The sequence below is a fragment of the Rhopilema esculentum genome, chromosome 4 (assembly GCF_057945365.1).
Source record: "Rhopilema esculentum isolate cy_ngs chromosome 4, ASM5794536v1, whole genome shotgun sequence".
In the NCBI taxonomy this organism is placed as follows: domain Eukaryota; kingdom Metazoa; phylum Cnidaria; class Scyphozoa; order Rhizostomeae; family Rhizostomatidae; genus Rhopilema; species Rhopilema esculentum.
The window spans coordinates 12484872-12511462 of NC_142818.1; the positions used below are offsets into that span (position 1 = coordinate 12484872).

The 26591-nt window shown below is 35.2% G+C and overlaps 1 protein-coding gene and 1 long non-coding RNA gene across 2 annotated transcripts; one reads left to right on the forward strand and one right to left on the reverse strand.

Annotated features, from left to right (window-relative positions):
- Window positions 1–8: 8 nt before the first annotated feature.
- LOC135691258 (tudor domain-containing protein 1) lies at window positions 9–26421 on the reverse strand. The gene is made up of 30 exons (XM_065209070.2): window positions 26224–26421; window positions 23595–24297; window positions 22632–22654; window positions 21646–21779; window positions 19857–19893; window positions 19448–19520; window positions 18416–18512; window positions 17379–17490; window positions 16863–16975; window positions 15865–15901; window positions 15427–15582; window positions 15082–15172; window positions 14314–14482; window positions 13526–13590; window positions 12914–13017; window positions 12205–12262; window positions 11593–11783; window positions 10831–10940; window positions 10443–10569; window positions 8913–9041; window positions 8322–8444; window positions 7398–7502; window positions 6288–6329; window positions 4849–4917; window positions 3666–3787; window positions 2682–2985; window positions 2205–2270; window positions 1626–1736; window positions 1214–1337; window positions 9–925 (listed from the first exon to the last, which is right to left on the reverse strand). Exons 1-30 carry the CDS (start codon window positions 26329–26331, stop codon window positions 699–701), a joined length of 3930 nt encoding a protein of 1309 aa, XP_065065142.2. The 5' UTR covers window positions 26332–26421; the 3' UTR covers window positions 9–698.
- LOC148960442 (uncharacterized) lies at window positions 18506–23792 on the forward strand. Its single transcript, XR_016145296.1, has 2 exons — window positions 18506–19332; window positions 23433–23792. It is a non-coding gene; the product is annotated as an uncharacterized LOC148960442 (long non-coding RNA).
- Window positions 26422–26591: the final 170 nt, after the last annotated feature.

Sequence of the window (26591 nt, forward strand, 5' to 3'; positions counted from 1 at the left end):
TTGTGATGTGAAACTTGGAATTATTAAAAGAATGATTTGTTGAAAACATCTGTTTTAAAAAACAAAAAATCACTACTAACAGAACACAACACTAGCTAAACTTATTTTATATACATACTAAGCCTACATCAATATAATAGCGTCATTTTCTAAAATATCTTTCTTCATTGTGATAATGATTTATGGCTGACAAGCAATATTGCTCCTAGCAGATAAATTTACGCAAAACTCTAAAAAAATATCGCTGAATAGGTGAAGATTGGTAAATTAAAAATATTTTTTCATTACCATTATCAAATTTGAAATGAAATTTTTTTTGACAAACTGAATCCGAAATAAAAGAATAAGGTACTTTTGGAAGGCAAATCATAATTTATTAGAAGTTTACATAAATTGGGATAGCCTCTTTTTTTCTAACATTGCAGTAAAAGTTTATTCCTTAATTTTGCAAATCTATGACAAGAAAAAAGTGATAACGAACCGTTTCTTGTTATGGACCTAGCTCATCTTATTATTTATTTAAGAGCTTAAAGATCATACTAAACAAAATTCATTTTTTGGCTTCATGTACCATGCTATTCAGGATAAAACTTTCGCTTGGAATTATGAAAAAACAGGATCATATAAGTGCAACTAATGTAGCATAATTGCATGTGTCAGAACATTACAAAGATTGAATATTTAATTACTGGAATACTTTACATTAGAAGACCTTTGACAAGCTCATTAATTGTCATGTCATCAGCTTCTTCTGCTGGGTCAAACAGAGTCAATTCGAGGCTTTTATTATCAACAAACGAGTACGAGGCTGGGTAAGTCAGTTCAGAGTTTTTGATTTTAGCATAGAAACTTTGATTAAATACCAAATCACCAAATCTTTTACATGCTGTCTTCGGCCATTTATCGGCTGATGGGCGAGGAAGGTCTAAGACAAAAGCAAGTGTAAAAATCAGACTTAAAGGTAACAGAACTCCAGACAAAAAACCGATATTGTATTTATATTTTTCTCATAAGAAACAGTTTCAGTTTCAAGACGAAACGTTAAAAAAAATTTTGACCTAGAACATATTATCTTCACAAAAATTTTTAATAGTCCAAGAAAATATCAAATTAAAATAGTACAGCACATTCTAGATAATTTATCTTTGGAAATAATTGGAAATAATCGAAATGTCAAGACTATTCTCGTAAATGAAAATTATTAAAAACAAACCTGCTAAGGACCCTCTGATGGCCTGAAAAGGCAAGGAGAGGAACGAATCATGCAGAGGTCTGATGTCAGTAATCGGGACAAGTGTCATCTTTCCCACATCCGGTAACAAAACACCAACTAGATCCTATCAGAAAAAAAGAAATTGTAACGGCGTCAGAAGAAATGAAGAAAAACAACAACGAAGATTGGTACGCCTGACAGGAAGATGAGACAAAATTTTATTTTAATTTTCTTTGTTTTCTTTTAAAAAATTCTGCATTTTCTTTTTATCTGCGTTCTGCAGTTCATTCGTCGTTGCAAACCTCTGAGGAGGAGCTCACAAACAATTTTAGCTTTTTCAACGTAACGACTTTGTGTTAAAATGTTTAAAAGGCAAAATAAATTTTTCATTACAATTTTTGTCAACACGAACCTCCACTTCATCAATCGTGCGAATGATTCCTCTGTACCAAGTTTCCTCTGCTTGCACTAAAACCGCACACACATCTCCTTCGCAGCAGTCATCAAAAGAGTTGTCTGAGTCCTACGGCGAAATAGAAGCTTTCTATTGCAGCGCAGACTTCAGGTAAACTGCGAAATTGTGGCGATGAAACGAAGATAGTTTCAAGTCCTGCTAGACTCACTCCTTTTACGCGTAAAAAGTAGAACAGGAACCGTAACGTATCATTTCGTATTAAGATGGCTGAAAAATTTTTGGCTTTCGATAAAACTTACTTACAATCAAAATGCTTTTGTAATTATTCTGCCAAGCATAAATTTAAAAAAAACAGAAGATTATCTTGATAAACGAAATCAGTTCCCAGGTGTAACAGCATGTCCCCTTTGGGCAATTTCAACAATAAAATCTTTTTTCCTGATTAAGAATTCAAGATGTAAAAATGTCTTCTAAATGCCTCGGGGGAAATACTTTCTAAGTGCACACAGAATTACGTCACTCCACCCAAAGCAAATTGAGATGGTGCTGGAAATTGTTGCGAAAAAAAAATCGTACCATGTAGTGTTCAAGCAATCTTTCCATTGTGTTAGTAAGAAGTGATAAATTGTCGTGGAGCACAAACTAAAATACAAAAGCAAATTTATTAAATACGCCAGAGTTTGTGAACTCAAGCAAGGTTCGAGAATGCAAAGGTCCTAAATCAAGCATGCAGTACAAGCATGGCCTTTTAAAAACTCCCAAACCATAAAGGTACCGAATTAAAATGTGCTCTTAAGCATAAAAATAACTCCACTTATAGTCAGCCCGGATGACGTCAAACTGCAATTATTTCAAACTTCTCAATAAAGCCCCGTTTACAGTCATACTTCAATAACAGTTAAGGCAACATTTGGTGTGGCTACAGTGGGGGTATACTGTGTGAGAAGATTGTGACTTTCTGGAGATAAGAGCATAATGGCTTTTTCTTCAAAATACACACCAGTGACCGCATTTGGGTCAAAGTCAATGGTAGAGCCAAGCGAAAATACTCACATGAAACTTTGACGGGCTTTGGACATTGGTAACATAAATAACAATCCAATGTTCTTTGATTTCCAAAGGTGGAACGGTCGCGTTTCGAACTGAAAGCACCAATTTATCTTTGGTAGATTCAGATGAGGCACTCGAATGGGATATCTGACTTGAAATGGACTGTTTTTGAACACCAGACGCCCTGTCCAGATTCAAGTCGGATGGGTGGTCAGTCGAACCTTCCACAACAGAAGGAGCCTTGATTTCTTTGTGGGGTTCTACCTGCCCTTTTTTATCTGTAACAGCTGCCGGTAAATGGGCATTTCTGTTTGGAACAAAAAATTATGCTTAAACTTTTTCTACAAGATTTTTCTACAGCAACGGCTTTAGATGAAATTACGTGGTCACAAAGATTTATGTCCCTACGAAAAGATTCAATTTCAAATACTAGAAAAATGCTGAAATAATTGATATATAATATTTATTGTTGCACAATGGGATAATAGAATTGAGATCAAGGGATAAGCGTTTGCAAGCAGGGCGAAAAAAGCTACAATTTTTTTCTCAAATCGCTGTCGAAAATTGCAGACCATGAATATGATAGAGGCGAACAGAAGCCATGAAAAAGTCGTGTCATTTTTAACAGCCTTTCGACAGTTAGCTGGAAAAAAGGATTGAAAAACGAGTAAGTGATACAAATACAACTTGAAGGTTGCTTTAGCAGTAAATCAGTGGTGAGCAAGTTTCACGGTTGTTTCTTTAGTTTTTTTGAGGGCAAGACTAAAAATCTAGAAAACTTTTCAACGATATATCAAAAGATGGCATGAAGTAAGAGAGAAAAAAATACAGGCTTTATGAAATAGGTTAGGTGAAATCTCCATTATCTGTGGAACCAGAAAAACTGTTCATTGAAAGAAGGTGTCTGCTGTCCGGACGTTTAACTGCGGATAAGAAATTCTAGGCCTTTTTTTGGGGGTAGAGACTTGACTGTAGGATTAGGCAAACCTTAAAGATGCACAAATCTCAGTGATGTCGTCAGCAATTGATGTAAATTTTGAGGTATCAATCGGGTCCGCTTGCAAAATTTGAATCAAAGGAGCAGTATTGTCGTCAGCTTCCTTCACCGACTATAAAAGAAGGAAATTTGAAAATTATGCAACTATGGTACGCGGGGGGGGGCACCCGAAAGTGTAGATCCAAGGGATCAGGTTCATAGAAAGTAAACGATTGTGCAAAGGTTTTAGAGGTGGCATTTCTTGGGAATTTCATAAAATTTGAACGTCAAGATCAGTAAATAAAAAACAAACGCTTAATCCTGAATCATGAACAACTCAATCATATCTTCTATCCTTCAGCTGCGAATCCGCATGTTATTTTTCTTCTTGTATGCAAAATACATTGAAAGCGCTCAAACAGAAGGGTAGTCAACATTCAGGGAATAAGCCTGTGCCGGGGGAGGGGGGATCTGTCAAAAAATGCGCGAGTCTGTATAAGGGGAAAAGGGGTCAGGCAACTGAAACTTTTGGGGGTAGGTAATTTGTTAGGGGGAGAAGGGGTCAGGCAATCGAAACTTTTGGAGGTAGGTAATTTGTTAGGGGGAGAAGGGGTCAGGCAACTGAAACTTTTAGGGGTAGGTAAGTTGTTCTGTACATATATAGCATAAATAATCAATTTATTGTAAGAATTTGAAATGGATTATAACATTTTTATTTTCTGCAAATCCTCGAATTAGCCCCCTGGGGGCTTACTTACCTTCGATATTAATTAAGAAGCAATATTAAAAGACCTCCTATATTTTAGTAGGAATTTCTTTATAAACCTTTAATCAATCATTACCAAAAGTATTAATCTAAGTAGTAATTCAATAAAACGCCAAAAGCAACATCAGATGGCAAAAATCAACAGATCAAGAGGGGGTCGATTCGAGGATTTATGGTAGCAGTGGGGTTTATTCTAGGGGGGCTTATTCGAGGGGGAGGCTTATTGAAAATTTGTAGTTCTAGGGTGGGGGCTTACTCGAATAGGGTGATTTTTTGAGAAGGGGGAAATTCGAGGATTTACGGTAATATGCACTGAAAAAGGCTAACACGATTTTGCGAAAAAAACGAAAGAAAACGAATGCAAATCACACACATCTACACAACAAAAGCAACAATAACAACAACAAAAATAACATAAGAATATTCACCTTGATAACGACAGTTCTCGTTTTCAAAGATGCCAGCAGCCGCGAGGCCAATCCATTCTTCCACAGATCCTAGCCAGAACAACATCAAAATTAAAGAACAAATCAACTTATAATAATTGAAGGAGGTAGACCTGAGAGCTGGAGCATAAATACAAGTTTAGATATTGTTTGATGTATGCTAAATGATTGGCAAAAATAATGAACAATCGAACACAAATCAACAGCCATCCCCAGTTGATGAAATGATTTTAACAATGCAAACACATTTAGATCACGGAAATATCAAAGAATTAATAAACGGCTTGAATTATAATATCGATAATGAGAAATGCCTATAATATAATAACAATAAAAGTCACTTTCTTTGTAAATTCAAGTTAATTTCAGTGATGATTGAAAATACAGAGGTTATTAACCCCTTAAGGTTACGGTAAACGTTTTCTTGATGAAAACATCATTTTTTCGATTTTTTCACATTCAAGTAGCCGAACTTTCAAGGCACACAATGATACCAAATTTGAAACAAACAGAAATTTTGAAAGTGGAAAAAATCCCATGTAACCGAAGGTTTCCATAATTTCTTTATCAAAACTTTTAGTTGAGGCCTGAAAATCTCTTGACCTGTTAAGCCGATTATCGTTGCTTTGCGGTTGTGGTCGCATGTCTCATTTACAATATCGCATGGCACATCCATATATCCAATGTACGGCCGTGTTTATTTAAACAGGCTTATTGATCTTAAATCTTCAAGTGACTTGACCCGGATTACACTGTGGTTTACGAGTGTATCTTGCAAGTGCGATCAGTAAAATCCCGTTTTCTCCGGACTCGAAATTCCTCTACATGCAGGTACGAAAAAGCTATTATGTACCCAAGGAACCAATAGAATGGCTTGAAAATTTGCACACGGCCAGGGCAGACGTTGGGCAAACAAAGTGTGTCTCAAAATTTTTTTATTTTCTCTGGTCCGTCTTTTATACCCAAATACAGCTGCGGGAGGGTGGAAAAATTATTTGCCAATTTTTGACAGGGTATAGTTTCATAAAGAGGAGGAATTTGAAAAATCTGAGACACACTTTGGTAGCTTAGGACCTGCACTTCCTGCTGGTCTAAGTCAGATTTTGTTACCTCAAACGCAAGGGTACATAATAGCTTTTGAAGGTGGTACACTTTTTGACCAGTAAATTCGCATGGAAAATAACATTTAACATTATTTGCCAATAATTTTTATCTGGCTAGATACGCCATAATCTTGTGCATCGAATGATATATAGTTTATCCAGATTTTTTGAGCCGTTTGGCCTTTAGGAAGGAAAAACCAATTTTCGTGTTTAAAACGTTTACCGTAACCTTAAGTCGTACCTTGGAAATCGTGGACTTTCACTAAATCGGATGCTTGAAAGAGCTTTTTTATTTTAAAAACAAACAGCACGACTCACCTGAGCTTCGTCTGGACAATCCGCAAGCTTACACTTGATTGTCTAGAATAACAAAAAAGTGAATACATTAACAAAAATATATTAAAGTGCAAATACATTTGTTAGGATACAAACAAGACTACTGCGAAGAATCTTGGAGGATTGTCTCACATTGCTCACTGAGATACCAAGAGCAGGAAAATTTTCATAGCGAACAATCTTTGGCATAAATACTTAAAGAAATAACTCTAGCAGGGTGTTAAATGTTGAGTTCTCATCTTTCAACGTAAAAAACATATTTGTCAACAAAAGTAAATAAAAACTAAGAACAAAAACAAAACAAGTTGTGCACCCGCCCTTAATGCTAGCCTCGTTCATTCCAATAACCTGGCGAAATGAAATTGGATACCTTTGCTTAAGTTAAATGGCAAAACTAGTACATCCATCAAATTAAAGGTTTCGCTTTGAATATAACAATCAACTTCGCTGCCTCCTTCTTAGTTCATATAGTGATTAACCAAAATACTTTTAATCCACAAACAATGTTTCATATTTTTGTGCTTGTGTTGCAGATATTGTGACAATCTAAAGTTTAAATTATAAGAGATTTGAAAACGAAAATTGTTTAGGGTGAAACGAATCACAATCAGTCAATATTAACGTTCAAATTCCCTTATTAATATTTCAATTCTCAAATCTCCTTTTTATTGCTAGTATTTTGAAAAATTACATGTTGAGTTGAGTATAATTAGCCTAATTAAACAATATATAATCACGTTTAATATGTGACAGGGTACGTCCGTTTTTGGTGTTCCTTGGGCTTTTGTTTTTTTGGCACAGATTCCATGATTGAGGGATTTGTGCTCACAGTAGCAGTGTGTTATTCGTTTGAGGTACCAAAATTTATCTTATACCAGCAAAAAGTGCAACATAAGGTGTCACATAAACATAAGGTGTCGCATAACTATAAGGTGTCACATAAACATAAGGTGTCGCATAAACATAAAGGTGTCGCATAAACATAAGGTGTCGCATAAACATAAGGTGTCGCACAAAAATAAGGTGTTTCTAACAACCAGAATCTCGAGAATCACGAGACGCATACGTTTTAAGTTGCGTTGACACGTTTACCTGTGCAGGGTGCGTTCTCATCTCGTTAAGCTTTTCTGGTATCTCCCGTAAGGCCATGACACTGACAACATCTCTGGTGCCGTAATCAATAAACTCGATCTCTGCCTGGAATGAACAAGACATATCCTTTTTAAAGCGTTGCTATCGATGGTTTGTACACAAATCAATCTCCGTGGCAATTAATTTCCCTTTGGAATATACCAAAATCCTGCTTCTAACAAAGCCCCTATCCCCCCCCCCCCCAAATTGTAACTTCTTCTACGAAGATCACTTTCGGGCAAAAGTACGTTTTCATCATTCTACAGGAAAAAATAACAAAATATTTCTTAAAATTTAAGAAATTTTTCCCGTCACTCCTCAAATTATTGCAATGTTGTTTTAGGCCAGGCGTTGCTGCTTTTAAATCTGCCGTTAAAGATGTTAAGCAGAGTTCCCCACAATATTACTCCTTCATGAGAGTCGTTAGCTACCAGGCCATTTTTGTTCAAATACATCTTGCTACCTGTGTAAAAACTTAGGCCCTGTCGCCATTTTCACATAAATAAGGATGCTTATTTAACTGCAAATCAAGCCCCAGGCTACTAATGACCCTCCCCCCTTACTCTTTATTGTATATGCCCCCACCGGAAAAATCCAGCCTCGAATTGTTTACAGATCTACCAGAATTAGATTCTTCTTTGCAGTGGTTCTTGCTCATCCTTTGTTGGCTGTTAGTGAATTAAATTATCTTTTTTTTCTTGTGATCGGAAGTTGACGAAAATAGCCTTTTTCACGACAGTATAGTACAGCTTTGTCAAGTCAACTGTAGGATCTTTATCCACGCAGTGAAATGAAACAGAAAACGCAACCCCCCCCCCCCCCACCCCTTCATAGGTTTTGTACGACTAAACGTAAGTAAGAAGGCCAAAGAGACAAAGCGAATACCTTCTTTTCTGCGGCCATTACACATTTTATGATAGCTCTACACCAAGTACTATCTTCTTTGAGCTTGGTGCAAACAATCTTCTCTGTTTCGGGACTCTTTACAAAATCAGCCGCTTTTGATCCCTGGATAATGACGAGAAAAAGAAAAAACCTTACTATATTTTTATTGCATATAATATTCACCCAACTTAGTAAGTAAATATGAAACCATTTAACATGCTCAGCTCCTAAAAGAAATTAGATTAGAAACGTCGACAAATTAGATTAGAAACTTCAATAAAACAAAATTGAGCAGATTGAAGCCGAAATTAAAATCTAAGGAATCTCGAAATTTTATAGGGAATCTAACAGCTTTGGTTTTTATTTTTTAGCTCATTCCACGATGTTCCTCTACTTAGGGACATTTTGAGTTTTATTTCCATAGATTTTAAAGTTCAGTTTGTACATTTTGACACTTTCTGATAACTTTACTGTAATTACTTTATCCCACATAAAATGCTGCGAATTAAAGAAAGCATGTCAAAACCATATGGAAAATCACGTGACAAAATCACGTGGAGAATCACGTGATAAATCACATGGCTAAATCACCTTCGAGAAGTAGTCTTGCAATTCTTCATTTAATGCGTCTAATTGCTGGACACCTGGTCCCACCAGACAAACATTGAAAAGACCAGATTCAGAAACGTTTGAAACAAAACCATCAGCGATTTCACCAACCTAAAACAAAAATCACAGATATATAAAACAAAACTTATAAACTAGTTTCTGACGATCGGAGAAATTTAGCCCAGCTTTAAATGTATTTTGTGGTCTCGTCAAACAAACTAGAAAATTACAAACAGAAAAAATATTGTCGCCAAACTGGTATTAAACCTTTTGGTGTTTAAAAAACCATTAAACCAAACGCACTCTTCGCTGCTGCCAATTTTTTGCCGGTGTCGTCATCAATTCTCTTCGGGGTATTTGCCAGCCCTACTATAAATACAAAGCATATCTGGTGCTCAAGACATCGAGAAACCCTTTCCTGACTGGCATCCTTTGCGGTCACACAATTCTCTTTTTACCACAGCTTGGAGGTGTAAAGATTTTTTCCGACACCCAGAACACAAAGTTACAAAATCACTATATCAACATTCGGGTTTCACGAGAAGGGACCAAGTTTGATCTCTTAATAATCTGATAATAATTTAACGTGGTAATTTGCACTGAGCTATGGGAATTACGCCATGGAGAGCGAACAATCAGACAACGACGAAGGGAAGGCGAGGGGAAAGAAGCAAGTTAACAAAATCAAACACATTAACAAATCTGAAAAAAAACTCAGATAACAAACGGATAAAATCATAACAAAACAAGCCGACAAATCTAAAAAAAACTGAAAAATCTATCTGGAATCGAAAGATCCTCACAGACAATCAAAATGCTATACTTAAAAATGTGACAAAAAGAATGCTTGGCAAACAAAACATAGTTTATGATAAATTGTACAATCAAAGTAGCAAGCTCTTAGAGTTGCTTGCATGATATTACCTATACTATCAAGATCTGATGAGAAAAAGAAGCGAAAGCATTGAAGTCTAAGAAAACAATATAAAAAGATGAAAGCAAGATCTGTTGAGTGTTCCTAGAAATTATGGAACTTTTTTTCATATATACAGATTCTCTGATTGCCATTATCAATGGAATTTGCACATGCTTCATGATAAAAATATTGTGACTACCGTATTTCCTCTAATAAACGCGCTTATTATTTGAAAGCTATGAACTTTTTTATGTCATAGAGACGAGGACTTTGACGGAGACAGTGACATTCCTTCACATTTACATAACGTGAACACATTTTTTGTGAGCTTTAAAACATTTTTCACAAAATCTTTATTACATGTCTTTGAGGAAATAAAACATTGTTTAAATCAAAGTCTGTTTTATCGCACTTTGTCTTATCACTTTTCAACTGACACATTTTCATTTTTTATTATACGCCGCCCTCTGATAAACGCCGCCCTCTGATAAACGCCACCCGCTATCAAACGCCGCATCCAAAACTTGGATTTTGTAATAAACACAGCAGCATTCTATAGAGAAAATAAGATAACTAATTTTGCGCTATAAACTTACGTCAGGAAGAAATTGTTGGAAAACTTCCTCGTCTTTGAAGTTTAAGTCAGTGGCAATTTTGTCATTGATGCTGACCTCACTGCCCGAGCTTGTGTCAAACAATTCCACTAGTGCGACATCTTGATCTCTGCGTAATAAACGAATCCGGCAAAGTCAGCTACGTCGAATTTCAGCAATTTAGCAACACGGTTAAAAAAGGCTAAGGATTATTTCCGAGTTCTATTACATCACACAAAAGATCATTCCAAAAGGTTCGTCAAGATGTTGTTGAGGAATTACAGTTCTCCTTACATATGCATTTAAGTTTTAAGATGAAATCTAAATCGACATTTCAAAGATAGAACAACCCTTAAACGCCAGGATAAAACTAAGAGTTTAAATTTCCAACCTATCAATTACAACGGCAACACATTCTTTTCCCAAGATGGCATCGCAAAGAGCTTGGATGTGCTTTGGGTTGTCACTTTCTGGGAGATTTACTAGAGTCAACTCGATTGCCTAGTGAAAAGAATATTTGCTGCAATATGATGCAATATAATAAAATATATTATAAAAGAAAAGAAAATGATATTTATGCAATAAAATTTTACATCAAAAAATTTTCTATGAGAAAATATAATATGGTATATTATGATATGTTATGATAAAATAGATCATAATATAATATACAATACGATAGAGCATAAAACGATAAAATATAATAAAATAAAATAGAATATAATATAATATAATATAATATAATATAATATAATATAATATAATATAATATAATATAATATAATATAATATAATATAATATAATATAATATAATATAATATAATATAATATAATATAATATAATATAATATAATATAATCATATAACATCTACAATTGTAAATGACATATAAAATACTGTCGCTGAAAAATATTAAATAAAATATCATGTTACATATTACATAAAAATACAGTTAATTTGCACTCTACCTTAAAATTTTAATACGAAACACTTCTGCAAATCACATTTGTACACTTACTCTCTAAATTATGGCACCAACCTGCTCAATCCCCATATATTCACTCCTTTTATTTGAAAATGAAAAGGTTATCATAACAAAAACAAGCTCAAGCTCATGCAGATTTCATCATTCATCGTGGAAATAACTCATACCTGTAATGGCAGAATCTTAAACTGTGGCGGTAATTTCTTGATAAATGAAGTCTGCACTTTGCCGCTGTCACCACGGTCGACAAAATAAATCTCGGCCGAGTCTTCCCAGACCTCTGTAACCTTCACTCGATACCAGGCCTCTTCGAAAAATGCGGCATAAACACATCCAACTTCAATTTGAAACTTTTCATCTGGATTGAAAGTTCAATTAGAATAAAACTGACAACCGGCAGCATTGAAGTTTATATGAATGAAATAAAATGAAATATAGTATGATTGACATTATAAGTTATGTTATGTTATGTTATGTTATGTTGTGTTATGTTGTGTTATGATATGTTATGTTATGTTATGTTATGTTATGTTATGTTATGTTATGTAATGTTATGTTATGTTATGTTATGTTATGTTATGTTATGTTATGTTATGTTATGTTATGTTATGTTATGTTATGTTATGTTATGTTATGTTATGTCATTTTATTTTATTTTTTGTTACGTTGGGTCATTGCATGTGACGCTCTTTAATGTTACTTTATCTTGTCTTGAGTCATTTTTAATTTTATCACATAGTTCTCAATAATATTGTTTTGAATGATAAATAGAAACTAACCTGATTGGTCTGAATCAAAATAGATCTGCATGCCAGCTTCTAAGACTTTTAAGCGCCCCTGTAACAAAAGAGGCACCAAGTCAATTGGTGAAATCCAATGAGGTGGTGAAATCACGTTTCTGCTTCAAATAGAATAAACCCTTTGAAATATTCTGTCACACATCTCATTGTTTGAGACTACCAACAATAAAGGCCATGCTTAACTAAATAACATTGTCATGTGATATCTAAAAAGAGACTGTATTGCAGAAAAGCTAATTTAGCAGTATGTTTGAAAATTTTCTCCATAAGCAACTTTTCTGCGACAAACGAGTGTATTTATGTTAACCTCTTTGTTAGCAGACAATTAAAGTCAGTTCTTGTATATTTGTACGTAATCTTGCTCTGCCTTTGTCCATGAAAACATAGCAAAAACTTCAGCTGGTTAACATAACGACTATGAATGAAGATTTGTGTTTGAAGAGCTGAGGCTCATTTATTAAACAGGAGCCAGATCTTACTCTCCATTTTCTTACATTGCTCAGTTTTTCTCTTATCTGGCAAAACAATCACAAACTTTAGCTATTTTGCACCTTTTGCAAAGCGTCAAATTGTTGCATAGTAAAATGGGTTAATTGCTAGTAATTTTAAATAAATAAAAGAGGAATCAACTGATTAAATTTAAAAACGAGACTTGGAGGTTGGCAGCTAAATGTATTCAATAACTGACCTGATTGTGGTCATCATCCAGAACAGCCGAAATTTCATTGAGACAGTTTACTGCAGTTACAAGGATATCAAAAATGTCGTCCTTGGGTAGTTCCACTTGCTTGACTACAACAAAAACAAGTGTGGTTTAAAAAGATATTAATGGTACTGGAATCTGGGGTTTATTTTAAAGGAGCTTTTGTCATTGCGCATAATTTTGTTAAGAAATTTTGGCGTGGCTTTTTTACTACGACCATCAAACTAAGTAACTGTAGCGTACGATGTCTTCCTATGTGAAATTGTCGAATTACACCAAAACTCACCCAAACTTTAAAAAAAGATTGGAAAAGGTGGTCTAGATTCAAACAAGGTTTTGAGAAAAAAGAACTTACAGAAGAAGATGAAGGGTGAAACAAACTAGATAGCTCCTAGATACTGGAACAATTTTAAAGAGATTTGATAGAGTGTAGTCAATTTTATCATCGCACAAGTTGGTTATCAATGCACCTTTAAGAAACTCTGATTCCTTTTACAAGCGGGTTTAAGCAGCCACAGACAGAGAGCTTCAATGCCTGGAACCGAGGGTAGTTTGAAAAGGAACTTGGACTAATAGAGTATTTTAAGGTGCACATACTTTCGGCATCATCCGATGAATCCAAAGTGAGGCTGTTCAGTCGGTATAAGAGTGAGGGCTTCGGGCTGAAATTGAGAATTATGATAATGAAAAACTTGGCCTTTTCAAAAAGACAAATTAACATTATTATTTTCAAGCAATTAAGAAAAGTAGATTGTTATCTGGCAACTGGCTAATAATATATTTGCATGCAAAATAAATTGCGAGCTGGAGTAAAATTGAAAGGAAAAGAAACCCTTGAAAAAAAAACAAAGTATAGCAAAGATGTAACAGAGAAAGGTATACAAACTTGAATAGAATGATAAACAACATCGAATAGAATACACAGAAAAAAGGGGACAATGTCGAATAGAATACACAGAAAAAAGGGGACAATATCGAATAGAATACACAGAAAAAAGGGGACAATATCGAACAGAATACACAAAAAAAAGGGGACAATATCGAATAGAATACACAGAAAAAAGGGACAATATCGAATAGAATACACAAAAAAAGGGGACAATATCGAATAGAATACACAGAAAAAAGGGGACAATATCGAATAGAATACACAAAAAAAGGGGACAATATCGAATAGAATACACTAAAAAAGGGGACAATATCGAATAGAGCATATATAGAGAACAAAAGTACATAATAGAGAATAAAAGCTTGTGATGAAAGTTGAAATCATAGAAAGGACAAACAAGTTCTTATAGTTCTCTTTATCTTTTTTCTCAAATCTTTCGTTTGAGAGCTTTTGCCACTCTACTCGTGATAAAAGCAAAAGAGAAGAAGAATGTCACCTCAAGATTTCATCTTCCTGTGTCTCTTCTTTTTCGGGGGATATCTTCGGCAATTGAGGCAGTGAGGCCGTGCGGCGCCTATTTTCCGATATCGCAAGGCCTTTGTCCACCAATGCCTCTGCGATGCTTTTGCCATCGGCAGTTCGTAAGTCCACGTCTATAATGCTGTCTGGAAGAAGAAACAACCTCGGGTAATGTGAAGAAAAGCAAGGATTTTATCATTCTTAATTTAAATAAATTTCAAGACTGAGTCCATATTTCACCCATTTGCTGTATTCATCACAAATTAATTGACACTTATCAGCCTTTCTATTTAGGCCAGCTCGATGATTTTTCCTACTTACGTCACAAGCACCTACCCACAGCAGCAACATACTTAAAGATTGCTGCTATCTATATAAACAAACATTTGAAAAAAGGATTTATAATTTCAAATTATAGCAACTTTGTACGAAAACAGCATTTACCTGAGCGTTAAAAAGTGGCAGAATTCTATACCTGGATAGCAAATAACATAAAGGGATTTTATAAATCAAATTTCAAAGTAATTCCAACCTTTGAGGACGTAGGCAGATCTTATAAATCGGTCATTCTGAATGCATACTTTTAAAATGACACGAAGGGACAGAAAAGAATGATTATGTTTATATGTAGTTGAAAAGTTACAAATAATTTCTTCCTCCCCTCTCCAGAGTTGAAATCATTGCTAATGACATCAGGGCATGGCATTTTAAGGAATCGAACCATCTTGTAATCACTGAAACTAACCCCTCATATTTGAAACTTTGGCTTTGAGCTGTACATCTTCAGTCGATTCTTTGAAAAAATCAACTGCTTCGGAGCTCCATTCTTGCATGGCCTAAAGAAGACCGAAATTAAAAATCGAAAAACTAAAATGTTACTATTCACAGAACCTCGCTATGATAACATAAGAATTTTTCATTGTTTACAAAATTTGAAACTTCTTGAATGTACAAAAAAAAGGCTTGCTATTTTTTGCATGCAAAGACTAGCAATTGGCTTAGTTAATTTAAACAATGCATTGAAAACAAGAGAAAGGCTATTGAAAGCGTAGTGAATGATTGATCAAAGTTGCAGAGGAATGCCACTTACCCCCGTCCACATAACACCACGTAAGCGACACTGTATAGCTTGGGCTGGCAACGTACAAAATTCCGCCTCCAATTTTCGTATTTCTTCGTCTCCAACTGTTTCCATGTTTCCATAGTCTATATACAAAACTTTGTACACAAAATTTGTTGCAGCATTCTGGAATGGGAGAGCAATTTTCACGGTTTAAAAAACTATTCAAAGAATCTTTTCAAAAAAAATTGGTTCACTATCCTACCAAGGGTAAACTATCTTCTGAAGTTTTAAGTCTAATAGAATCTTTACCAACGAATGCCTTCGTTTTCAATAATCATGTTTGGACGTCTTCTTTGAGTTTATTCAAACATATTTTCATATTTGCAGTAAATTCAAATTTCCCAAGTCCTGAATCTACTCACAAATAAACACAGAAAGAGAAATATAACATATTCATTTCATTACCTGATCTTTAGAGGGCCTTCTAGTGTTCGTAGATATTCTGAAAGAAAAAATTCAATATCATCAACTTTCTCATCACCTAGAAAACAACTAAAAGCTCTATCCATTTTAGGTTGTTTTGAATGTTACATTCTTTTACCTTCAGACAGAACGTCGGTTAGGCCAGCAACTGTTCTTACATTTGCAAATTCCCTTTTTTAGTATTTATGTACTGTAAAAGTAGTTCCTAAAATTTATTTAACAATTTCTAAGAAATGACAAGCACCATAAAAAACTCTTAACGCCACAGTGATTTGCTTGCTCACAGAAGAAAAATACAGCTTACACATAGAGGGTTGTTATACCAAAAAATTTTGCTTTGTGAATAATTGCCTAACGTAACAGAGAACGTAAGAGTGAGTTCGGATGTTGTTCTTTCAAAGGGGTTATGCCTTTGGTCGTTGAGCTAATAGAATCCGTACAATAGATTCATGCAGGACCGCAACGTACTGATAAGAGTTAGGTATCTCATAAAGATACAAGCACGAAAGAGATAATCAACTGGTAAGAACGATACCATAATCTCAAACAAAAAATACCTGCTAAAATAACATGGAACATCAAACAGTTTGATTCTAAAGTGTTAAATTTTCATTTCCTTCCCAGAAAATTGCTAATTCCGTTCCTAAGCCTCCCAGGGCAATTTTGATAGACAAGGCTAATATCATACAAATCACACACAAAAATTCATTCCCTATTGTCCAAAATTTTATGCCCCGGCCAAACGCTCTCAACATTCCACGGAACAACGTTCATGTTCAGTAAATGTTGAAACCGAGGTTCTATAGTTAACTAACATTGTTCCAAGTTGGATGGGAAATGATTGATCAAATAGTTCCAAGTGGGATGGGAAATGATTGATCAAATGAACAATTTGTCCGTTAAAACTTATGTTAGTGTACCAAGACTTTTAGCAGTAATTGCAAACGTCTCGAGGAGAAATACAAAGACATTGAACGCACGTGTTATCAACTATTTTGCCGAATATCACCCTGGCTCTATACCATTGTCCCTCGTAACAAGCGCAGCACACGCCACCAATCTTTGGCTTCCAATGTGTCTTTTTGGCTTTTGACTAGAAGTGCAACACAAGATATCAAACCCAAGGAGAGCAATAGTAGGCTAGTTACGGTTTTAAGGGGGTCCAGGGGGCCACGACCCAGGTCCCACACTTATGGTAGCCAGAAGGGGCCCCGAACCTAGGGAAATAATAAAAATGTAAAGGACAAGAACCCAGCAGATGCTTACGGCCCCCGGCCCCACAGTCCCTAAAACCGCCGCTGTTGATAAGAAGAACCAAATGTATCTTTGGATGTAATGAGTAGCATTAAAGCTATTTTAGTGGTCTTTAGATCGACCGTGAAGTTAGCATAGAAAAATTATGCTAAAATGTTTAAGTAATGGAAGAAAAAGCTTGGTTTGTTTCTTAAACTGTACACAAAAGCATCAATTAGTAAAGAAAGCAAAACAGATTGTACCTGATAATATGCTTGGATTTTCGAAGAGAGATCAATTACTTCAGATTCAGTCCTTTGAACAAAGAATCGGTCGATCGTATCCACATGGCAAACATAGACTGAAAAGGTCTCCCTGAAAAAGCGAAAGAGATGTCCGCTGTTTAGAACTTGGCTGAATGCATCATGGATACCGTTAACAATTTTGTCTGTGACAAGATTTATCTAATGTGCAATAATATAACCTGGTTGTGCAGTGATAAAATCAACCACGAAAATTTTGTAAAGCAAAAAATTTCGCAATTGCACAAAGAAAAGGATGCATATATAGCATTCTACGGTATCTGGTGTATATCACAGGATGGTTCTAAGTTGCTACTACGAATATCACGCTTAATGCGACCAAGCAACTGTTCTTGACAACAAGCAACTGTATATAGCATCCTATGTGATGTTTCTGCTTTCCTTACTTCTACATAAATACCCGTGTTTAAAAAGTAACCTAATAAAAGTTTATAACAGAGATGGAATTGAATGATGATAAAAAAAAGCTTTACCAAAGTATAAATCTCTAACAAGAAAACCCCCTTAAACTTGCCAGGACACAATGTGTGATAATCATTACCGTTTTGCCCTGGAAAATAGTCAGTGAAGAATCGCTCCTGAAGAACAAACTCCATATTAACAATTATTGTGAGCTTTTCATAAGGTAGCAGGGCAATTGAAGCGGATCTTGAAAGTGCATATGAGTTGAAATACACACCTCAGACTTCACACAGAAATACTCTAAAACCATGATTGAAAATTGAAGTTTATTCTAAGGTACTGAAAATTCTCTGTGTTTTCGAAGCCAGGTTCTGCATGGTGACAGTTTCCTTCGAGAAAATTGCCCGGATCGCCAGCAACTGGGTTGCTTGGTCACCGAGTGACAGGGCTAGCAATCTTAGAAAGTACCACATTTGACATACTGATGGCCAAGGCAGTCTATTTAGGAGGGGGGGGGCTGGCGATTATGCTTCCATCTATAATTTTTATTACATAAATGAAAAAAAAATACTGACCCAATTTTTGGAACTTCTTGATCAGGAATGAAACTTTCCTCTTCCTGTGATTCAACCTCCTTAGCCTGATCTTCTTGAACCTCCTTTGCAACAACAACTGGAAGTGATTATTGGAATGTCTTGAAATGTGTTACCTGACATTAAGTTCTTTCTGGTACATAAGAACAATGGTAATTAAATAAAGAAATGTTTAAAACAATTCAATTCAGATTTTAAATCAAAATCGACTACCAGTTTTCTATCAGACTACTCAAAACCGAATTAGAATATTAATGCATGCATCAGTCAAAAGCCAAAATGGTAGTAACACATTTAATTGGCTGACCAGGTTTGCAATCAGGTAGGTTCTTCAATTAGCTTGGACTTTAATAAGCAAAAACAACAATAATGCTGAAACAAAACTGATGTTCTTAATTAACCTATAGGCAAGATATGGTTACCCTTAGACAATCACAAAAGTTCCTGATGGCATGAAGAGTGAAGCTTCAAGTTCGGACATAGGAATAGCCTGTTCTACACACGAAAGTATGAGCAGGCAATGAGCACTATGGAATAGGCCAGCAGGGACTGCGGAAGCGGGGGTGCTACGGGTGCTACGGGGGCTTAGGCCCCCTCAATAATTTCCAAAATTTATATAAAACCATACAAAAATCCCCCTGCTCTTGGTTTTTAGCATGTTTAGCCCCCTCCCCCCCAAGGAAAAAACAGTCTAGGCCACTCCATCTGTAATATGATCCGCGGTCTTTGCAGGCAAGTAAACATTAATTATCATAACATTACATCTAATGCAGATAATTGCCAACAGCCCTATGCTGTGTGCTGAAAGACATATAAACAGAGCTGTACAATGCTTTCATGCATGGGAGGGGTGGATGCATGTACAGCTCTGCCTGAAAGGCATTGAACATAATACACAGGTAAACAGCAATATTGATAAAGTACCAAATGCAAATAAACTGCGGTTTATAAACTAAGGAACATCCTGGTAGATTAAAACTTCATAATGAAGTTCATTGCTCACAGACAACATACTTCGTGTATCACCAGGAACACTTTGAGTTGAAATTTCTTCACTCTTTTTGGGTTTTTCTTCTTGTTCTTTTGGCTGTAAGATACAGATATACATAACAATAACACTGCAGTTGCCCGGTGACTTCATTAAGGTTGAGACAGAATAATCATAGCTTAGGATATTGGTCTTATAAACAATTACTTTCATGACCAATTAATAAGATTGCTCGAATTTTAAAATTTGGTTTCCTTAGTGACTTGTCAGATGTAAGGAAATCGAATTTAAAAGCCCTTTCTAAGATAAACCAAAGATAAAGAACCAATCTTGATAAAAGAGGGGAAGTTCCTAGTACAAAATGGAAGAAGCAAAAAGAAAGAAAATATATACGCAATAAAGTAAATCAATCAAGGTTTTACATAATCACTTTACCTTTCGCAAGTAAATTATTTCATTGTCACCGTGCATGCTAAATGTAAAAAAGGAACATTTTATCAAATTGATATCCAAATAAATTTATGTGAACTAATTAGGTAAGTGATGAAAGTTTTTGTAATAAGACTACTGCAAAAATTTTGTGAATTTGAAATGTGGAGTCGATCCTAGTCAAGTTAATACAGCCACCGGGATAGCTTTGCCAAGAAAAAACTCAATATTGGCTTGTCAAGTAGTACAAATATTATGTCTTAAATCATCTAAGGAAAAGGCTGTCTGGTGAAAGATGAAACAAAAATCTCCTTAATTCTTCAGATAAAATAAGAAGATTGGAGTGCAGTTTGCAGCTTTGTGTCGACTATGACTGGAAGAAAAATCTCTGTTCATATCAATTGGGAAATGATGTTGGTAGCCCTAAATATATAGTTATAAAGAAATCAGGCTATACACAAAAACTGCAACCAAGTTGACATCACAGGGGCAAAGGGAGATTCCGCGTATTAGAAATAAAACTAAATCATAATCAAATATGTCTGCCTTATGCATTAACAATATAGTGCAAAATGAGAACATTAAATACCAAACTGCTAGACACATTAGATATAACATATCTTTGTGGCTAATTTGAAAAGTATATTTGCAAAATTATTTGTCTCAAATAATATGACAGGCCTTTATGACCATTGAAAGACAGATCCTCACCGATATCTATAGAAAATGAAATATAGCACCAGTGTAATGAAGGGAGAAGAATTCTTGTATAGGCGTTCTAAAAATCTTAGAAAAGTTCAGATTTCCACACAATATGAAAACCCACACAAACTGCGTGCAGACTCTGAAATTTAAAAGAGGAGAGAAAGTAGAGTCTGTGCAACGGGGCCCTTTTATGTTTGCTGACATCAACATTTTATTCTAAGCACTAGAACAACAACTCCATTAGCGTACAATGTTTTTCTGTAATTTTAGTTGTTCAAAAGAACAAACAGACCTATTCTATTATCCTGATACCACTCATTTATACTTCTGCTCGAAGGCGCCACTTTGAAACTGAAAAAAGCAATTTAAATTCCCCCAACCAATCAAATTCGGTTCCTTGATTTTGAGGAACCTGTGAACAAGAAAATTCGCCCGGCTTCGCATACTCTACTTTTTCTCCTATTTCATTTTTGTCAACAGAGTCTGCACGCAGGCTAAAAATTCCCCAAACCCCACTTTTTAGGAGCTATCTAGCCTTTGATACTTTTTTTTCATCAATGAACATCAATAATGCTGCGTCTAAAAACTCAATTATAAGATTCTGTTTATACAACAATGTTATTTGGCCCTCAGTAGCAAATCTCAACAAAAAATGATATTTCTCAGTCGGGAAATATGCAAAACAATGCATTGCTGTTGGACCAAGGCCTTGCTTGGAAGTTTTACAACCTATCACATAGGAACAAGTTTGATGTTTTGGATACTCTGGTCAATAAAATAGAGCTTTAATGCTTTCTAGTAATTCTAAGCTCATGGCTCAGCTGCTAGAGGGGCTGAATAACAACAGATTAAGGATGTGTGTTTTGAGCCCCTGATATGACCATACTTTCACTTGGTGTGAGGAGTGTCCCAAGCTCTCTGTTATTCTAAGCCTAGAAAACATGAGGTGTGATCAAATCAACAGGAAGGGCCAGGACACTGCTTGATAAGTACAGCTTCTCAACACTTCCTCAGGATCCTAGGTATCAATTACAAAAAAAAAACAATTTTAAACTTTGGCATATTATAAAATGGTAGTATCCAAAATTACCTGCGCACTTCTACTTGTTCATCCATTTCCTTTTTCACAATACTCAATAAATTTGGAGGTACTTCTCCAATTTTCAATTTGTACATGTGACAGAGCACATTAGCCCAAAGACCTTTCGGGTACAGCGAAAGAACCTAAAAAAAATTTAGCAATTTTAAATAGTTGCATGCTTTAGAAAAAAGCAATGAACTATGAACAAGGAGTGTTTGGAAATTAAGATGCATACATATAACAAACTGAGAGAAAGAAAGTCTGGGCTCAGAGATAAAGCAACAATTTACAGTTTGAGACCTGCCATGGTTGTCACTCTTTCAGTATATTTTCTGAAATCATTCTATGCACTCCCATATTTTTCCTTTGAACCTTATTTCTACCACAGAACCTGATTCCCATTTATTTCTATTCTGTCTGCCTACTGTGACGAGAGACAACAGTGTTATCCACTATACCACAGGCATGAAAAAAGAGGACTTTGTCAGGACAACATTTGATAAGGCAACCTCTGAGGTGCTTTTAAATACTATCCCTCATAAAAATATTTCATTTTGAAATACTCATTTAATAATTGCTTTTTTAGCGAAGCCTTTACTCTTATATTTCCTGTGCCAAATATCTGACATTCTTAGTGAACCTTCTAAGTCATATGAAATTCAGGATTCCTCCAACATATAATTTCTTTTTCTGCTCAAAAGGATAGCATTTGAACCTATCATTTTAAGCTAGATAAATAGATTCAGAGAAGAATGATTGAAAAAATAACCATCATTTGTTCAAAGCTTTAAATAATCGAGGTAGGACACAGGAAACAAGAAATAGATGCATCTTTTTAAATGCTGACATTTTATTAAATGCTGGTTGAAATCAGGGTATCTTCAGAAACAGCAATCACAACTGCAGGTAAAAATGACTAGTATATGAAAGACATGGTAACAAAACAGGAATGATAGCAATGGATAACACATTTCAAAGAATGACTGAACACTAACCTTGATAACATTTTCTTTCACAGCTAGAAGAAAACCAAGACAAATCAAATAGCTGCCATTTACTAACATAATAAACTATATTTCAATACATACACCATCAATATTTTCAACCCTGTTGATTAAATGAGAATTTATGTATGTTTGAAATGTCTTAAAAATCCTATGACTTAAGCTAACACACATAAGAAAACCGTAACATGTAATGAAAACTACAAAAACAGTAAGTAGAAAAGCCTTGCTTAGTGTAACTTGCTTCCTAGCCAAATTTCAAACAAAAGCTAACATAAAGCAAAGAATGTTTGCTTGATATGTCAATAGCTTAAGAGACATACTTTAAATAATAACTTTCCTTTCCCATTACATCAGATATTTAGAGGCAGTCTGTCCCTTTTGTGCTAAACGTCACTGGAGTGATATTACAAGCTATTAAGCTTGATAGATAATTAGACAATAGCCAGTCTGTCCCCTATTGTGCTAAACTTCACTGGAGTGATATTACAATCTATTGAGCTTGATAGATAATTAGACAATAGGCAGTCTGTCCCTATTGTGCTAAACTTCACTGGAGTGATATTACAAGCTATTGAGCTTGATAGATAATTATATATACAATATAAACCAATCAGAGAAAACTTTGATTTCAGTAATTTGTTGAAGCAAAGCTATGGTTAAAATAAATTTTGTTCCCTGTTTGGTTTGTGCAACAGATATGTCAACAGAAAAAGAATATTTTTTCCATTATTATCATTCAACTCCAGTATTTAAATCTTCTTGCCATTTCTGATAGCTTTTTCTTTGCAGTTTCAAAAATGGTTCACTACCACAGCTGGGCCAGCCAAAGCAAGCAGCATAACACACATAGGTCAGAAAACACATTGTTCTTAGCTGATCATTAAGGGGACCAACAGTCTTTAAATTTATCCTGAGGAGTCATTTAGCTATGACAAAGACATAGAATATTACCTTCAACCTGTTTTCCATTGTAGTTTTCATTTTTCACAGTTATTTTTGTGTCTTTTCCAAAAGAAGTGTTTCTGCTTTGTGTTTCATTGTTTCTTCTTCCAATCATATTTCTCAGATCTTCACCAGGTACTTTATTGGTATCAAAAATCCCTTTTGACTCTTGCAGCCTTTTCATTCTTGGTGGCAAATTAAAGTTTACTGGCTGTGAAAAAATGTTACCTTTTTGCTTTGTTTCTACTGCTGAAAAATTTGAATTTCCATTTGAAAGAAATCTGTTTGCTTCCTGTATGGCTCTCGTCTGAACATGGGGAAAATTAGCAAAATTTGGGGCACTTGATGATTTATTTACATGAGTAGTTCCAGATGAACTCCTGTTAAATGACATTGGATTGAATGGATTAGCAGAAATAAAGGCACCCCTAGCACCACCTCTGGGGTTTCGTGTTATTCTGTAGGAATTCCCTCTTGCAGATCCACCTCTTCCTCTTGCTACACTTTTGATCAAAGTAGAAGACCTCTTTTTTCCTTTTTTCTGACCTGATACTAATTTTGCAATGTGCTTGGTGCTCTCATTGGCAACACCTTTCACCATTAATACTCCACTATCATTTGTTTGCAAAAAGGCGCAATGGGGTATTGATCGAATATATGACTCAATAGATTGAAATCCAAGTTTTTCCAGAGGAATATCTGACATTGTGACCTATCAAAAAGAAAATATAAATGAAAACTGACTATTTAGAGCTAAAAAGTCATTATTTTTATAGATTCATTGTATACAAATTCTCAAAATGGTGTCCCCCTTCTCATGAGCGCCTTCTAAAGCAGACAAAATTGGACAAGGTAGCAATTTGAATGAGCACCCCATCCCTCAAATAAGAACCCTGAGGTTCATTTTACATGAAATGTTACACTCTAGCGTTGCATCTACTTACAAATGTAAATTTTCAGTGCATATATCATAATTCTATCTTCTGAAGTTGGTTGTTCAAAACTTTGCCTGCTCATTATCCTTGAAAAGAAGTTGCCAGCCAAGCAAGCAAACAGTTCATCATATCTCCCTGATTATAAAAATGACCATACATATACTTTATAAGAAAATCAAATCAAATTTCCAACAAGAAAGTGCTCTCATTCTTGCATAAAATCTTGAGGAAAAACTTGGAACTAAACAGCACATCCCCCTTTATGGAATGAGCAGCTACCTACAACATTTTTAAAGAAATTACAATTCATGATTAGTATTCAGTTTTCAATGCTTTGTTGGTTTCAGTGCTTAAAGTTTTTCAAAGTTTTTTAAATTACCAAAATGCTTACGAGCTATTTTTAGATAAAAAATACACTACACAGAGCAGCAAAAGCCCTTGCAAGGTTCTTAAGTCCAAAGAAATCTGCTTTTATTTGTTTTGTCTATTTGTATGACAAGAACAAAAAAACATGAAGCAGAACATTTTATCCAAGGAGACTTTTTCATTCTATCTATAAAATTAAACCAGAAACTGGGATCTGATCCATGAAAAGCATTATTTTTGATGAAAAGTTTCTTAAGGTTGAGGTTGTTCAGTAAATTGGTTTCTTAGGGGTTCTTCAACAACCAACTTGTGATCAGTAAGCAGCATTGCTGGCTAGCTTTTTGCACATCTTCTTTTCTCCTTTAAGGAACTTTTATTTTGCTTTGCTGAAATATTGCCTTAAAGAGGTTTAAAACTTAATCAAACAAGGGACAAGATGTAAAAATGTGCATTGGTACAGCATCACTAAAAATTAATTCTTTTGCCAGCTTCAATGTACAATCAATGTATATTTTCATTTCCACCAATGGATTTAGATTATTTCCAATTTCTGTTCAGATGATTTCCAATTTCTGTTTAGTAGGTCGCTCTTCGATGTTCTCAGATTTGATGGACAGTTTCTTATAGACCTTTTCTTAAAAAAAGGGGCCGGCCTTGCTAGATTTATGGATTTAAATGCCAATAAAATTATGTACTTTTGATAGCTTCAAGAGTACTGAGAAACCTAGTTGCAAGTTTGATGCCCCATCAAAGCATTATTGGCAAATTTGTTAATGCTTGAAAGTTTCCCAGACTGAAAGTTACACAGAAAGCCTCTAGGAAAATTTTTTCCAAAATGGCTGTTTATCATCAATCCTAGCACTTTGAATATTATATAAAAATGCAGAATTAAAAAATACCAATACTATAAACTAAAATCATGAAAATTAAAGCAGAGTTCTTGCCTTGGCCCATATTTTCATTTTTAACTGTCCTGAGAGCTCCGTATAAAGACAATGGGACTTGGAGTTCCGAGATTGTAAGGACAACGATAAATGAAGTCTTAAAACAGTGTCAGAAGTTGTTTGCACGCCCGAGATCTAGGCAAAACGGAACAAACTCCCCATAAGGGGCGGGAACTGATTGGTAATGAACCAAAACTGATTCCATATCAATTCCTTAAAATCTTACCCCAAATTACCTTAAAGATCTTTTTTTGGAAATTCTGAATTTGAAACTGTGAATTGTAAGCCCCCTACATAGACTGCCCGCGTGCGTGCGAATTGAGTGGCCCTCGGTGTGGCCTACGAAGGAAGTGCAAATCATGCAAATTTCTCCAGCATTATAAGAATACAAACCTCTCGAAATTCTCCTGCAAGTTTATACAAGGGGACACCACCTTTACTGCTTATTAACACCGAGTTAAGAAGGCCTTCGGTGGCCTTTCTGAACTTTTCGTCCGCCATCTTAGCTACGCCAAGTTCACTTCTGAGAAGTCGTCTATGTCGCCACTTCTCAAAATGGCAACTTCGAGGACACACGTGATATTTCGTTCCGGAGACGCGCCAAATACGGATCAATCAGCATTCATTGAATGCCATTGTTCTCACACACAGACACCTCACAAATCCCTAATCGATTCTAATTTCTAAAGCCTCTGATTTTAATCCAGTTTCGAAATTATCTTTTTCTACAAATATAACTAGACGCAAACAATTATAGAATA